This window comes from Salmo salar, chromosome 26 (genome assembly GCF_965601325.2).
Source record: "Salmo salar chromosome 26, fSalSal1, whole genome shotgun sequence".
Classification (NCBI taxonomy): Eukaryota; Metazoa; Chordata; class Actinopteri; order Salmoniformes; family Salmonidae; genus Salmo; species Salmo salar.
Window position 1 is genome coordinate 34,256,700 of NC_138316.1, and position 16,736 is coordinate 34,273,435.

At 44.3% G+C, this 16,736-nt stretch overlaps 2 protein-coding genes across 8 annotated transcripts in view; one reads left to right on the top strand and one right to left on the bottom strand.

The window, feature by feature from the left end:
* Positions 1–403: 403 nt before the first annotated feature.
* LOC106587315 (gliomedin) lies at positions 404–8,618 on the top strand. The gene is made up of 11 exons (XM_014175589.3): positions 404–1,187; positions 1,419–2,011; positions 2,495–2,546; positions 2,710–2,736; positions 3,292–3,390; positions 4,608–4,700; positions 5,044–5,184; positions 5,380–5,466; positions 5,595–5,720; positions 5,880–6,030; positions 7,204–8,618. The coding sequence occupies exons 1-11, from the start codon at positions 872–874 to the stop codon at positions 7,667–7,669; spliced, it is 2,151 nt and encodes a 716-aa protein (XP_014031064.3). The 5' UTR covers positions 404–871; the 3' UTR covers positions 7,670–8,618.
* A 792-nt stretch (positions 8,619–9,410) lies between these two features.
* LOC100286620 (dmX-like protein 2) overlaps positions 9,411–16,736 on the bottom strand; it is a 98,845-nt gene continuing 91,519 nt past the window's right edge. For all 7 annotated transcript variants that reach the window (XM_082969643.1, XM_082969647.1, XM_082969646.1 and 4 more), the window contains 6 exons: positions 15,848–15,975; positions 15,136–15,213; positions 14,568–14,659; positions 14,418–14,470; positions 11,605–11,822; positions 9,411–11,353 (listed from right to left, as the gene is read on the bottom strand). In XM_082969643.1, the coding sequence (XP_082825769.1) occupies positions 11,144–11,353; positions 11,605–11,822; positions 14,418–14,470; positions 14,568–14,659; positions 15,136–15,213; positions 15,848–15,975 (779 nt within the window). In that variant the 3' untranslated portion in view covers positions 9,411–11,143. The remainder of the gene's footprint in view (positions 11,354–11,604; positions 11,823–14,417; positions 14,471–14,567; positions 14,660–15,135; positions 15,214–15,847; positions 15,976–16,736) is intronic.

The window sequence follows — 16,736 nt, forward strand, 5'->3', positions numbered from 1 at the left end:
GTGTGTGTGTGTTTGTGTGTGTGCGTATGTGTATATGTGTATCTGTATGTGTGTATCTGTATGTGTGTGTGTGTGTGTGTGTGTGTGTGTGTGTGTGTGTGTGTGTGTGTGTGTGTGTGTGTGTGTGTGTGTGTGTGTGTGTGTGTGTGTGTGTGTGTGTGTGTGTGTGTGTGTGTGTGTGTGTGTGTGATGTCAGCCCCAGCCCACTGTGGTTGCTCTAGAATGGGTTGTGTGGAATATAAATCAGGTGACTGAACAGACGAGGGGTTTCTTCCCTTCCCAGACAAGCCCAGAGGATTGTGTAATGCCCACCCCTACACACGCACATACACACACACTTTCCCACACACACACAACCTCTAATCTACTGTGTGCACACACACACATAACCCTGACTCCCCTCAACTGACACACACTCAACACAACGAGGAGTACCATTCTGTCCTCAGTGAGACCACCAAGTCTCTTCAGATCAGACCTAGAGATCAGGACATCTTTCCTTCGGGACCTCTTTGATTCTATTTGGAACACTAGGACCAGATTCTTCTTCAGACTGAACTCGACATACAGACGCAGTCTAGACTTTGGGACTACAGATACATCATCTGTTCTGTTGGATTGGAATTGGACCTGATTTCTCACTCAGACGTACATTATCGATGGTCTGGAGTAGACATATACACTTCTGTCCTCTTGGATTCTATTGGAATTGTAGTCTCCCTCTTTAGAAGAAAGGGTATTTCTTGGATTCTGCTCTAGCCCACTAGACTAGACCTGGGACTAATCTTCCACTTACTCCCTTTGTGTTTTTGGATTCTGTTGGAGAAGATATACTTCTTGGACTGTCTCTAACCATATTATCCGGTTCTGAATGCTGAAGCTAGTCGCTGACTCCCGGAAGAGAGGAGGTGGAGGAGGGATTGGAGGGTGTGAGATGCTCCCCTCACGCCCCAGTCTGTCTGTCCCCCTGCGGGTGATTATCTACGGGACGTGTGCCTTGGCACTGGTCAACACTGTGGCTCTCCTGGTGCTCCTAGTGCAACAGAACCAGCTGTGGAGCCGTGTGGAGCTCACCGAGGCCAGGCTGGAGGAGGTGGAACAGAGCTCCGTGGTGGAGTTCTTCCAGGAGGTGCTCCGAGGAGGTGTAGCAGCAGGAGGCGCAGGGAGGCTGGCGGAGCTAAGAGGAGGTGCTGCTCTTTTTATATTGCTATGTTTTCACTACTTTTATTGTTGATCGTTGTCTGTTTGTCTTTGTGGCTGTGTGTACATACTGTAATGATGAATCTGTCGTGGACAGACATACATTACATAGATGAATTGCTGACACTAGTTCTGGGTTTCCCTGACGATGCAATGATTGATAAAACAATTACCCCTCAGGGATTAATCAAGTACAGGTATTTCTGATCTTATCTTAGGCCCAGGGTGGCTTGCAGGGCTGCGTGGAGGAGGTGCAGAAGGAGGTGAAAGGGGTCTGGGGAAGGAGCAGAGGGAGCAGGGGGAGTACCAGTACTCCCGTAACAAGAGGAGTCGTGAGCTGGAGAGGGAGCTACGACAGGAGTTAAAGGAGGAGCTGAGGCTAGAGCTGAGGGAGCTGAACCATCAGGAGAGGCAGGAACTCCTGCAGGAGGTGACCCAGGGGCTACATCAGGGGCAGGAGGTGACCCAGGGGCTACATCAGGAGCAGGAGGTGACCCAGGGGCTACATCAGGGGCAGGAGGTGACCCAGGGGCTACATCAGGGGCAGGAAACGGGGCGAGGTGGGCTGGACACAGGAGAGGAGGTACACCCTGAGTTGAGAGAGGAGTTACACAACGGGTTGAGGGAAAAGATGGACAAGGAGATGGACAAGGAGATGGGGAAGGAGATGGAGATGGGGAAGGAGAAGGGGAAGGAGATGGGGAAGAAGATGAGACATGAGCTGAACCACAAACACAGGAAGACAAAGGGCTTCCAGAAGACTGAGATACAGGACGACATGATGATGATGATGACCTATTCTATGGTGCCGGTAAGCTAGGCTACTCCATGTCTCTCTTTGTATATGTGTGCGTGTGTGTGCGTGTGTGCGGTGTGTGTGTGTGTGTGTGTGTGTGTGTGTGTGTGTGTGTGTGTGTGTGTGTGTGTGTGTGTGTGTGTGTGTGTGTGTGTGTGTGTGTGTGTGTGTGTGTGCTGAGGTATGTAGTGAGCATCTCAGACGTAAGCACTGGCATTTATATACATGATCCGTTTGAAAGAGAAAAAGCTGTGTTTTACAGCTAGAACAAACAGTCATAGAAAAACAATGAACAGACTCTTAACAGACTAGATTCATGACTCTTGTTAAAGACAAAACTGTGTTGAAGTCTTATGTCATTTTTATATAGTTTCATTTATTTCATTCTATTGTATTCTACTGAAATGTTCATACATGCTAAAATTTGAAGACATGCTGTATGCATCTCATTTCTTCTCTTCCTAAATAAAAGGGGTTTATTTGTTTGTTTGATTCCAGGTCAAAGTGTTGTTGGATATCTGTAACAGCACCAAGGGAGTCTGCATAGCTGGTATGTCCCAATAATGACAAGAACAGTAATACTAATTCACACTCTTCTTTCCCTACTGTAACTCTGAAGTGAATTCAAGTGGAGTTTCACACACTTTCCAACATTCTCACCAGTCAAGGTGCTGTGTGTTATCATCCCCTGATCTCTCTATGTTGTGTTGTAGGACCACCCGGCCCTCCTGGACCCCCTGGTAAGTTATCAACTGATTAAACACTTTAATGATTCATATTGATCATCAGCCATCACTCAAACCCTTTTTAGCCGTACCACAGCTTTTTGCTAGAGTGACCCATAAGCATATCCCAGTAACTTGGTGTAACCATGGCAAAATGACAGACAACAACCTGGACCCACACATAATGTTAAGTATGGACTCTTCCAGAGCATCTCTGGGATATTGCTTAAGATTGTGTATTTATTAAATGTTTTGCCCACGGATATGCATCTGTACTTCAGATATTACTCCTGCATGGTTGTAATGTGTTTGTATAAGATAGGTCTGCCTGACCATGTAAAGTACTGTGGTTGTAATGTATTTATGATAGGTCTGCCTGACCATGTAAAGTACTGTGGTTGTAATGTGTTTGTATACGATAGGTCTGCCTGACCATGTAAAGTACTGTGGTTGTAATGTATTTATGATAGGTCTGCCTGACCATGTAAAGTACTGTGGTTGTAATGTGTTTGTATACGATAGGTCTGCCTGACCATGTAAAGTACTGTGGTTGTAATGTATGTATGGCAGGGCTACCTGGCCTGCATGGTCTGCCTGGGCACAATGGCACTGATGGCATCCCAGGACTAGATGGACTGCCTGGGACTGATGGAAAACGAGGGAAGAGAGGTACGGAGTGAAAGACCCTTTTACAGTAACAGAGAGAATCGTTCTTACTCTCTATTTTCTGCCTCATTGTATCTATCTGTCCATCATCTGATGTGTCCATTATGTATTGTTACCTGGGGCTCTCTCTGGTTCTGTGACTGAAAAGAGAGAGATAATAGAACATATAGAAAGGGTAGAGCAGATCTCCTCAGGGTCAATAACATGCACCCTAACACACACACACACACGCACGCACGCACGCACACACACACACACACACACACACGCACGCACGCACGCACGCACGCACGCACGCACGCACGCGCACGCACACACGCACGCACGCACGCACGCGCACGCACGCGCACGCACGCACGCACACACACACACACACAAACACAGTGTAGAAACACACACACATCCGCAGAGACACACACACATATATTCAGACATACACATGCACACACTCACACACCTACGCTTGCACGCAATTACCCCACAGTGCACCCAGATACACACATATGCCACACCCACACAGATCTTCACATACATAACACTTCCTTTCGCCTATTCTTAATTCCAACTGTCATTGGACAGCCATTCAGATCTATCCAGAGATATGTGATGTGTCACAATGCTGAATCATGTTCTCCACTGTGGTGGGCTTCGGTTTCTCTCCATTCAAACACCATAGAACCGGAAACGGAGGAAGAAAGGAAACTGCTCTTCTGTCCCACAGTAGACTAATGTTATTCATGACTCTGTGGTTTTGGGCTGCTCTTGAATGGGCTGTAAACCTCATTCTCCCATCAGCCCACTGGTGCGTTCCTCAGGAGGGAAGGACATGATTCACACCCTATTTCCTATATAGTGCACTACTTTTGACCAGAGCCCTATTTTAGCAGCCCGGGAGAAGTGAATGGAATGGTTCATGGTTTACTGGAATGGCTTTGACTTGACGAATCCTTGGAATTTACAGACTGGAAGCGATGATTTAGTCGGCCCATGTCTAGTTCACATTGTGGGAATTCTTTTCTTAACATTAGGTCAGTTAAAAGAACCCACGTCTTGCACATTACACAAGCTTGACTCATTTGATTGTGGTCTTTGAGAATCTTATGAAGCTAGGGTTTATTTTTGGGTCAGGCCTTTATGAATTCCTGTTCCATTCCATGTCTCAAGTTAGGATTTGTAAATCACCTGCACATATGAAAACCGGTAACCGTGTTCTTTCACAGGTGAGAAAGGTGAGCCGGGAGAGAAAGGAGATAGAGGAGACCCAGGACCTGCAGGGGAAAATACACAATCGTCCAATGATGTCATCTTGGAGGGTAAGAACGGACAGAAATGACAATGTCCACTGTCTATATTAGATACCTCACAATTACAACATCACTATGACTCCTACAGTGCATGATGAGAGTTGCTGTACCGTCACCAGTGTACACTCAAATGGTTCAGCACATACCTTTATTGCAAAATCTTAACAGATCTTCATTAGAACTGAAAATGAATGTGGTCTTAGCACAACACTTAAGGTACCTGAATATGTTGCAACATTAGAGTGGGCAAGCCCTATCCTATTTCATGACCAGTCGATCCAGTTTATGCTTGGACAGCTCTACCTGAAATACAACGTGATTGTGAAAATCCTTGTCTTTTGGGTCTATCTAGGCCCCCCAGGTCCGGCTGGTCCTCCTGGTACTCCAGGCCCCATTGGCCCTCCTGGACCTCCTGGCCCACAAGGACCCCAGGCGCCCCCCAGAAACAGGAGCCACCGGGCCAATCTTCCCATCCACGCTGCCCAGACCCTGGGTGAGTAACTACCCTGCACACTGCTACTTATCCTACCCAACTCCCGTATCTACCCCCCCCCCCCCATCCATACTGCCCAGACCCTGGGTGGGTCAGCCTGTTACTATCTATCCTACAGTTCCCCTACCCACTTCCAACTCTCCTATTGATTCTAACATCATCACTTCTTTCATTGATTATCATTGACTATTTCAGATCCGTCACATGCTGTACCAAATGATGGGACTCTGTCCACCAAAGAGTCTGGGAAGTTACAAGAGATACCACTAAATAAGAAAAACGGTACAATGACTTGAATGACTTCAAGGATTTGTGAAAACCCTCAGACAAAACCTGAATATGACTGAATAAGCAAACCAATCAATCTAGCAATCAATTAAACAATAAATGTTTTATCTTCTGTCCCCCAGAGTGCATCATCAAGTCACTGATCAACCCCCGTAATGTGTCTAAGATGGAGAGTACGTTCGGAACGTGGATGAAAGACACGGCTGTGCTGAACGACAAACGCATCTGGGTGGCCGAACACTTCTCTGGTAGCTCCCAAACTCACACAACAGCCAATCAAATGTCTTTAGCATTTCTCTGGTACCAGCCAAACGCAGACAACAGCCAATCACGTTATCTTTAGCACTTCTCGGGTACCTCCTACACACAACAACCAATCAAATGTCTTTTTGATTATCTGTCTCCAGGTCGCACGGTGAAGGAGTATAAGAGCATCACCTCATTCCAGAATGCCACCTGTGAGGTCATCGACGGCAGGAAGTTCTACCAGGGGTGTGGCCATGCTGTTCATAACGGATCCTTCTACTATCACATCGCCGGAACCACCAACCTGGCCAGGTAAAGAACCATAGTTTGGCACCTCCAACCTGGCCAGGTAAAGAACCATAGTTTGGTACCTCCAACCTGGCCAGGTAAAGAACCATAGTTTGGTACCTCCAACCTGGCCAGGTAAAGAACCACAGTTTGGTACCTCCAACCTGGCCAGGTAAAGAACCATAGTTTGGTACCTCCAACATGGGCATGTAAAGAACCACAGTTTGGTACCTCCAACCTGGCCAGGTAAAGAACCATAGTTTGGTACCTCCAACCTGGCCAGGTAACGAACCATAGTTTGGTACCTCCAACCTGGCCAGGTAAAGAACCACAGTTTGGTACCTCCAACCTGGCCAGGTAAAGAACCATAGTTTGGTACCTCCAACCTGGCCAGGTAAAGAACCATAGTTTGGTACCTCCAACATGGCCAGGTAAAGAACCACAGTTTGGTACCTCCAACCTGGCCAGGTAAAGAACCATAGTTTGGTACCTCCAACCTGGCCAGGTAAAGAACCATAGTTTGGTACCTCCAACCTGGCCAGGTAAAGAACCATAGTTTGGTACCTCCAACATGGGCAGGTAAAGAACCATAGTTTGGTACCTCCAACCTGGCCAGGTAAAGAACCATAGTTTGGTACCTCCAACCTGGCCAGGTAAAGAACCATAGTTTGGTACCTCCAACCTGGCCAGGTAAAGAACCATAGTTTGGTACCTCCAACCTGGCCAGGTAAAGAACCATAGTTTGGCACCTCCAACCTGGCCAGGTAAAGAACCATAGTTTGGTACCTCCAACCTGGCCAGGTAAAGAACCATAGTTTGGTACCTCCAACCTGGCCAGGTAAAGAACCACAGTTTGGCACCTACAAAGAAGGGATGGTAGTTATCCTGCTTGAATCTAATTGATCCCTTAGCTCCTACCGCACTAGATACTTGTCTGAGAACAATGGATAGTTGTCAGAGGGAAATCAATGTGAAACTTTTTGGCCTTGTGCAATTAAAGTCTCCTTGTGCAATTAAAATATTGTGTCTTTGTGATGTCACTGGCTGTGTGTGATCCTGATCCTGTGACTGTTATTTTCTTCTGCTGGTGTGACTGTGGTGCACAGTTCCTAAGGAAAGCAAACTGAAAGCAAAGGTAAATGTAGAAATGTACATTGTTTATTTCTTACACCCTCCATCTCTCCATCCATCCCCCAGGTTCGACCTGCAGTCCAAGCGTCTCCACACCCTGGCCATCGACAATGCTCTGTACCACAACCTGTCCTACCTTCTATACAACTCCAAGACCTACTTCAAGCTTGCAGCGGATGAGAACGGCCTGTGGCTGATCTTTGCCTCCAGTCTGGACGACAGCATTATGGTGGCCCAGCTGGACCTGAAGAGCTTCTCCGTCACATCATACATCAACACCACCTACCCCAGGACCAAGGCCGGCAACGCCTTCGTGGCCTGTGGCGTGCTCTACGTCACCGACACCAAGGACACCTGTGTGACCTTCGCCTTTGACCTCCTGAAGGGGAAACCGGTCAACGTGGCCTTTGACCTGAGGTCCCCTGGTGGGGTGCTGGCCATGCTGTCCTATAGCCCCAATGACAGACACCTGTATGTGTGGGATCAGAGCTACGTGAAGCTGTATATGGTGCGCTTCATCTCTGATGACTGAGACAGTGTTTTGACGGAATTCTGATAGTGTTTTTATGGTATTCTGAGGATGTTTTAATGGTATTCTGAGGGTGTTTTGATGGCATTTTTCCAGTATTTTGACAGTATTCGGATGGTATTTTAATGGTATTCTGATTAAAGATGGCCAGCTTTTTCAAGTGCTTAATTAAGATGAACAGCACTCGTGAATATGATGGTTATTTTTTATTTAGAATATGTACGGCTTCTCTTTAGTTTTATGCCATCTCAACAAGGACTCTTTTCTAATGGCTTTTTGGGACTGCTGGCTGGGATAAAACACCCTCTTTGTGAGTGCTGTTAAAATATTTATTTAAATTGGATTACAGCTTCCAAAGACCCACACACTGTACCTTTTCCAATGTAGAGGTTAACTGAATAAGGGCTTATCAGAGTAGGAAGTAGATCATTATAATATAATTGTTATTGTCTATATTGTATTGTGGCGATGGTTTAAACAGTAAAATAATTGCTGTACTGTTTTCCATATGAGATCGTGGAATTATCTTTTTGTAAGGATTCTCACTAACCGTTTGACTTGTTATATATTGTTTTTATGTCTCTCACTTGTATATTATATTTATTTGGAAAATGTAAGTCTTTTTTAAGGTCTACCCTGGAAACCTGGCTTTTTGTGGAGTAACTACTATTTATAGCTGTAAAACCCTTAGACTTTCCCTGTGACTGCATGACAAAATATGTATCAGAAATTAGTTTCCATATTTACTTGAATCCTACCATGACCAGCATCCCTTACAGAGAGCAAAATGTTTTAAAAATACCTATATTGAAAATCTGTACATATGTTTATTCCCGACAATGATATTTTCCGCTGCATGGTCTCTACTGATTATCATGCCTAGAGAGAGAAAATACAGAAACAAGCATAAAATCAACCTGATGAAATAAAAATGATTTATTCAACTTACAAAGGTAGAACTTTGACCACGGTAGAACAGCCTGCTATATATTCCTGTCTCTCTCTGGACTCTCTCTAGTTCTCTAGTCATAGCCTCACCATAGTGAGCTTTAGATATATACTGTACATACCTGAACAACACTTTACCTAAAGCACCTTGTTATGAAGTGTTAATATCTTATATAGACATGAATATCCCCTTATAGATGTTATAGAGCATTATGAAGTGTTAATATCTTATATAGACATGAATATCCCCTTATAGATGTTATAGAGCATTATGAAGTGTTAATATCTTATATAGACATGAATATCCCCTTATAGATGTTATAGAGCATTATGAAGTGTTAATATCTTATATAGACATGAATATCCCCTTATAGATGTTATAGAGCATTATGAAGTGTTAATATCTTATATAGACATGAATATCCCCTTATAGATGTTATAGAGCATTATGAAGTGTTAATATCTTATATAGACATGAATATCCCCTTATAGATGTTATAGAGCATTATGAAGTGTTAATATCTTATATAGACATGAATATCCCCTTATAGATGTTATAGAGCATTATGAAGAATGTACCATAAAGCAAAACAAGGCTCGGTACCTTTTTGTAAGGCGCCTTGCATGTTATTGCTTCACTGTGATGTTTTTAATGGTACTCTATGACTGCATCTATAAGGTGACCTATGAATGTTTATAAGGCATTATAAGGCTTCATAAGTACTAGCATTATACACACGACAGAAGGTAGAATATGCAAACATAGATGTCAGAGATCAGACGTGGTACCCAGAGGGAGGGAAGGAAACACAAATCTGTTTAATAATAAAAACAATACAAACATTTAACAAAAGATACAACTAATCCAGCCGGTATGATACAAAACAAAAAATTAAGTAAAACGCTTTCATGTTTGTACAAGCTGCTGTGGTATTTGATATATTTATATATTAAAACTATTTCACTTTTTACTACTAGGCCAAATACAGCCAGACATTCATTTGTATGTAACAGTAGTTTCTTTGTTCTTCTCATAGCCTATTCGTTTTGAAATAAACTTTTAGTGTCCCCAGATTTGAGTGCAAATATCTATTCAATAAGGTTTGTAAAAACAATACAGTACAGTAGTATCACCAAACACAAACCTATGCCATGTTGCACTATGTCCCAGTAAAATACAGTATTAACCCCTTACATTCCTAACGTAAAAGGCAAAAAGTCCAACACAAATCACAACAGCCTGCAAAGAAACAACCAACCAAAAACAAATAAGTAAATAGTTCAACAACAACAAAATGTTTGTGCAAAAACAGAACCATACAGAACATAACAGAACCATACAGAACATAACAGAACCATACAGAACATAACAGACCCCATGGAGGGGGGGGTTCAGTGGAACAGACAGATGAGACATAGACTACACACAGTCACAGGATCAAAACACACCATCTTCCAAACAACGTTCTAGCAGGGAGGCCACTGCTGCCGCACAAACAGGCTTTTGACGGCAGGCAGACAGCAGATACAGAGAGGTGATCACATAGCTAGGATCAATCAATCAACAGATCTATCGATGGAGTAGGCTAGCGAGTCACTGGGCAGCCAGTGTTATGGGATGGGGTCACTATGGGGATAATGTGCCATTAAACTTTGTCATTAACAGTGAGATTAGCCAGGGAATGAAGAGGATAAAACCATTTCAACAAAATGCAGATCCAACAACTTTAGAGTCACACCAGACCACTGACTGACTGACTAAAGGAACCACAGTGCTGGTTAAATGTAGACGCTAAGAGACTTGTTCAGCTTATGGGCACAAAATGACAACAGATAGACACTTTAAGAGTTTTGAGCACTTGTACAGAGCACTATCATATCAATAAACCGTGAGATTGCACCGCTTAAAACCAGAACAGGAAGTCATGCATAGCTTTCATATGGACTGATACACTCGTAAACGTCCAGCAGCCGCTTTTAAAACGACAGGAAATCTAACTGTTAAAATCAAGTATGGAACCTGTTGCTTTTACGTTTTAATACACGCTTTTAGGCTTTGGGAAAGAAAAAAATATTCACAGCTCAATTGAACTTTTCTGATACGATTTCCGCTAGGTAAAGTCATACCGTACCGTACACTCTCTGTCGCTCTCTCAAAGCTGCTGAAACCTTGGTCATCTCTCAACATTTCACCTCTACGTCACTCATACCATTAGAGCCCTCTCAACCAGCCTATCCAGTAGTGTAATATACTTAGTGATCTATCTGTAAACCTTTACCCCGATCTCTCTTCGTCTCTCTCACACAAGTCTAGGCTCTCTACACAATGTTATACTAGTGAAAGAAAGTTTGGTTAATCTTTCAACCTTACTCCTTCCTATCCACCGCCATTCAGACATACCACTTTCAGGTATTTACGTTTCTACAAGATGTTGAATATTCTAGTGAAAGTTTGGTTATCGTTTCAACGTTCAACCACTAACCAATCAGATGACCTCTCTACAGATAGTACAGGAAGTGGTTTGGGGTCTACAGAATGTCGAAGATGCTAGAGGGGATGTTGTAGCGGTCGGGTAGAACCCTCATCTTGAGGGTTCCGTCGGCGCCGCAGGTGAATATGCGGTTGCCGGGGCGGGTCTCCACCTGCATGACGCCCGCTCCGATGTTCCGGAAGATGGACTGCTTGGCATGCTCTGTGCTAAACGAGTGCATGAGGCCATGGCCTGCCAGCTTCCACACCTGGAGGAGAAGGAGAGGGGGAGTGAAAGAGAGAGGTCAAGAGAAAGGCAATGATCAATAACATTAATGGAATTACATGATGTCTTTCACAGATCAATCCTGTGACTTAAATACATTTTTACACACATTTGGTCATTGAAAAACAGCTAGAGAGCACAGATTCATGGTTGACAGGGTTGGGAACAATTCCATTTAAATTCAGGAAGATTCTAATACCATTTTCCTCATTAAAAAGTAATAAGGAAAATCACCTTCATGTTCCCCTCAGCTGAGCCGGTTACGAAGAAGTCTTCGGAGGCGTCGAGTGCCAGGGCTTTGACGGCTGAGTCGTGGGCCTGGAAGGTGTGTAGCAGCTGTCTCTGTCGGATGTCAAACACACACACAAAGCCCTTCCTGCCTCCTGAGATCAACAGCTGCTGCTTGGGAGCGTACTGCAACACCGTCGCACCGTTCTCATGGCACGGGAAGGCTGGAGAGACACAGATGATATTCTAACTATGAGTTATGAGTGACAACACTAATACAGGGGAGAGTGGGGTAAGTTGAACCAAACGGTAAGTTGAACCAGCCCTTGTTTCTAGGAAGCCATACACAAAATGTATAATTTGACCAAACATTTAGGAAGAGGACATCATTTCATGGAGTCTGTGAAAAAGTGGTAAGCAAGGTGAAAAAAAACTGATTTTCACTAAGTCAAATGAATGAATTGTGTTAGAGGTTTCATGATGCTTGTATCTATAGATCATTTAAAGATTGTTCTATACATCAGTTGGGCTCTTCAGGATGAGGTCCTAAACCTAGCATGAAAGTGCATCCTTGGATTTCTGTGGGCTAATATAGTAAAAATGTTTGCCTTGGGTAAGATGAGCAAATGGCCATGGGATAAGTTGAGCCAACGGTTGAGCCATGGGATAAGTTGAGCCAACGGTTGAGCCAATGGGATAAGTTGAGCCAACGGTTGAGCCATGGGATAAGTTGAGCCAACGGTTGAGCCATGGAATAAGTTGAGCCAACGGTTGAGCCATGGGATAAGTTGAGCCAACGGTTGAGCCATGGGATAAGATGAGCCAACGGTTGAGCCATGGGATAAGTTGAGCCAACGTTAGAGCCATGGGATAAGTTGAGCCAACGTTAGAGCCATGGGATAAGTTGAGCCAACGGTTGAGCCAATGGGATAAGATGAGCCAACGGTTGAGCCAATGGGATAAGTTGAGCCAACGGTTGAGCCATGGGATAAGATGAGCCAACGGTTGAGCCAATGGGATAAGTTGAGCCAACGGTTGAGCCAATGGGATAAGTTGAGCCAACGGTTGAGCCAATGGGATAAGTTGAGCCAACGGTTGAGCCATGGGATAAGTTGAGCCAACGGTTGAGCCAATGGGATAAGTTGAGCCAACGGTTGAGCCAATGGGATAAGTTGAGCCAACGGTTGAGCCATGGGATAAGTTGAGCCAACGGTTGAGCCAACGGGATAAGTTGAGCCAACGGTTGAGCCATGGGATAAGATGAGCCAACGGTTGAGCCATGGGATAAGATGAGCCAACGGTTGAGCCAATGGGATAAGATGAGCCAACGGTTGAGCCAATGGGATAAGATGAGCCAACGGTTGAGCCAATGGGATAAGATGAGCCAACGGTTGAGCCAATGGCAAGTTGAGCAAAATGAAGTGTTTTATTTCCAGGTGTAGCATGAGGTAGTATCGCTGGGATATTAGGTAACACCAGGGCCTATGTTAAATGTGTTAAAACAAGTACAAAGGTGTAGGTGTTAAGCCTGTGTTAACAGATGCTTAAAATGATTAAAAGACAAACAAGACATTGTGATGAATTGTGATCAGAAAATAAAGACAGACATAGTTTAAATAGGCACAGAAATGTGTAGGCAGCTCAACTTACCCCATAAACAGGGTAAGACCACTTTTTTTGACCAAACTATGTTTTCAAAACTGTAATGTTTCCATGAATTCTGATTATTTCCAGGGATACACAACAACTGCCTTAATGTTACTGGACCCCAGGAAGAGTAGCTGCTGCCTTGGCAGGAACTAACGGACCCCAGGAAGAGTAGCTGCTGCCTTTGCAGGAACTAACGGACCCCAGGAAGAGTAGCTGCTGCCTTGGCAGAAACTAATGGACCCCAGGAAGAGTAGCTGCTGCCTTGGCAGGAACTAATGGACCCCAGGAAGAGTAGCTGCTGCCTTGGCAGGAACTAATGGACCCCAGGAAGAGTAGCTGCTGCCTTGGCAGGAACTAATGGACCACAGGAAGAGTAGCTGCTGACTTGGCAGGAACTAATGGGGATCCTTAATAAATACAAATACAAACATCCAGTTCTTGTTGCCTATTTATAACTGATTTATTAAATCATTATTTATTGAAGTTCTTGTCTCTCGTCATCATTGAACCTCTGCTAGCTACATTCTTCACCTCTGGCCTAAGAACAGTCCTTAGTCTGGAGTTATCATTGAACCTCTGCTAGCTACATTCTTCACCTCTGGCCTAAGAACAGTCCTTAGTCTGGAGTTATCATTGAACCTCTGCTAGCTACATTCTTCACCTCTGGCCTAAGAACAGTCCTTAGTCTGGAGTTATCATTGAACCTCTGCTAGCTACATTCTTCACCTCTGGCCTAAGAACAGTCCTTAGTCTGGAGTTATCATTGAACCTCTGCTAGCTACATTCTTCCCCTCTGGCCTAAGAACAGTCCTTAGTCTGGAGTTATCATTGAACCTCTGCTAGCTACATTCTTCACCTCTGGCCTAAGAACAGTCCTTAGTCTGGAGTTATCACACAATACTCCCAGAGTTCTCATGCCTTATTGCTTAAATATTTTTGTTAAAAAGAAGTCTATATTTCCCTTGATGGAGTGATGCTGAATGTAAAAAATGTCCTAACCCCACTCTCCTCTCCTTTGCTTGATCAAGTCAAGATTTGACCGGTCACCTAATCTTTCATGTAATGGAGACACAATTGTGGCATCTAACTACTTCATTTGACTTGTTTTATCTACTGTGGTAACTTTGCATGTTCATTCCTGGTGGACTGAAATGACAACCAAATCTTACCATGCACCATGGTGTTACTAGGTGAAACAAGAGTGTCCCACAGGCATACATTTCTGGAGGAGAAAAGGAGAAAAAGGTTTCAGTCATTGGAGTTACTGTTATGACAGTAGTAAGACTGGTGTAGTTATGATATGTAATGTTGATACTGACCTGCTGTCGTTGGACTGTCCTGCCGTTGCGATGAGGCTGGAGGAAGTGATGAAGGCAAAATCACCACAGGTCTTAGAGTGGCACTGCCAACTCTACAGAGAGACAGAGAGAGAGAGAGAGAGAGAGAGAGAGAGAGAGACAGACAGAGAGAGAGAGAGAGAGAGAGAGAGAGAGAGAGGGAAAGAGACAGACCGAGAGAGAGACAGGGAGAGAGAAAGAAAGAGCGAAAGAGAGAGCAAAAGAGAGAGCAAAAGAGAGAGCAAAAGAGAGAGAGCGAGACAGAGAGAGGGGGGAAGAACAGAGAGGGAGAGAAAGAAAAGAGAGATGGGGAGAGAGAGGAAGGGAGATAGAAGGCTGTGTTAGCCTCAGCCAAGCAGACAGAGTGGTAATGAATTACTCCCAATCGCTCTATCACTCACGCACGCCCACTCTCTTACCCTCTGTAAAATCCCCATCCCTAATCCTTCAAGCATCAGTGTGTGTGTGTGTGTGTGTGTGTGTGTGTGTGTGTGTGAGTGTGTGTGTGTGTGTGTGTGTGTGTGTGTGTGTGTGTGTGTGTGTTACGTACCACGTAGGGCTTGGGGTTGGAGGAGGTCTGGTTGACCTGCCACAGACTGAGGAAGCCTTCTCCATCTGATACACCACACTGGAGAGACAGACAGAGACACAGAGAGACAGAAATAGAGACACAGACAGAAATAGAGACACAGACAGAGATAGAGACAGCAGACAGAGACAGACAGACAGCGAGAGACAGACAGACAGCGAGAGACAGACGGCGAGACACAGACAGACGGACGAGAGACAGACAGACAGACAGACAGACAGACAGACAGACAGACAGACAGACAGACAGACAGACAGACAGACAGACAGACAGAGCGAGAGAGGCAGACAGACAGAGAGAGAGAGGCAGACAGACAGAGAGAGAGTGGCAGACAGACAGAGAGAGAGAGGCAGACAGACAGAGAGAGAGAGGCAGACAGACAGAGAGAGAGAGGCAGACAGACAGAGAGAGAGAGGCAGACAGACAGAGAGAGAGAGGCAGACAGACAGACAGAGAGAGGCAGACAGACAGAGAGAGAGAGGCAGACAGACAGACAGAGAGAGGCAGACAGACAGAGAGAGAGAGGCAGACAGACAGAGAGAGAGAGGCAGACAGACAGACAGAGGCAGACAGAGAGATCAGCACAATCATAATAATGAGGATGAAAAATAGTATTGTTGTGTGTGTGTGTGTGTGTGTGTGTGTGTGTGTGTGTGTGTGTGTGTGTGTGGACCTTGTTTCCCTGTGAGTTGAAGTAGAGGCGTGTGACTCTGGCGTTGCCTGCCTGTCTGAAGCAGATGAGTTGCTGTGGCCTGTTCCACTCAAACATACGGACACTGCCGTCCTGAGCCCCAGTCATATCTAACACACACACAGAAACATTAGGAAATGTTTGAAATTCCCCTATTTCAAGGAACAGACCAGCCATTCAAACAGAGTTGTGTACAGGCCGTCAGTATGCTGTATAGTACACATACTGTATATAACATAGTAGTGGTAGACTGTATATAACCTAGTAGTGGTATACTGTATTTAACCTAGTAGTGGTATACTGTATTTAACCTAGTAGTGGTATACTGTATTTAACCTAGTAGTGGTATACTGTATTTAACCTAGTAGTGGTATACAAACTAGTAGTGGTATACTGTATATAAACTAGTAGTGGTATACTGTATATAACCTAGTAGTGGTATACTGTATATAAACTAGTAGTGGTATACTGTATTTAACCTAGTAGTGGTATACTGTATATAAACTAGTAGTGGTATACTGTATATAAACTAGTAGTGGTATATGGTACCGTATATAAACTAGTAGTTGTATATGGTACCGTATAGAACCTAGTAGTGGTATACTGTATACAACCTAGTAGTGGTATACTGTATAGAACCTAGTAGTGGTATATGGTACTGTATACAACCTAGTAGTGGTATATGGTACCATATAGAACCTAGTAGTGGTATACTGTATCCAACCTAGTAGTGGTATACCGTATAGAACCTAGTAGTGGTATATGGTACCATATAGAACCTAGTAGTGGTATACTGTATAGAACCTAGTAGTGGTATATGGTATACTGTATACAACCTAGTAGTGGTATACTGTATACAACCTAGTAGTGG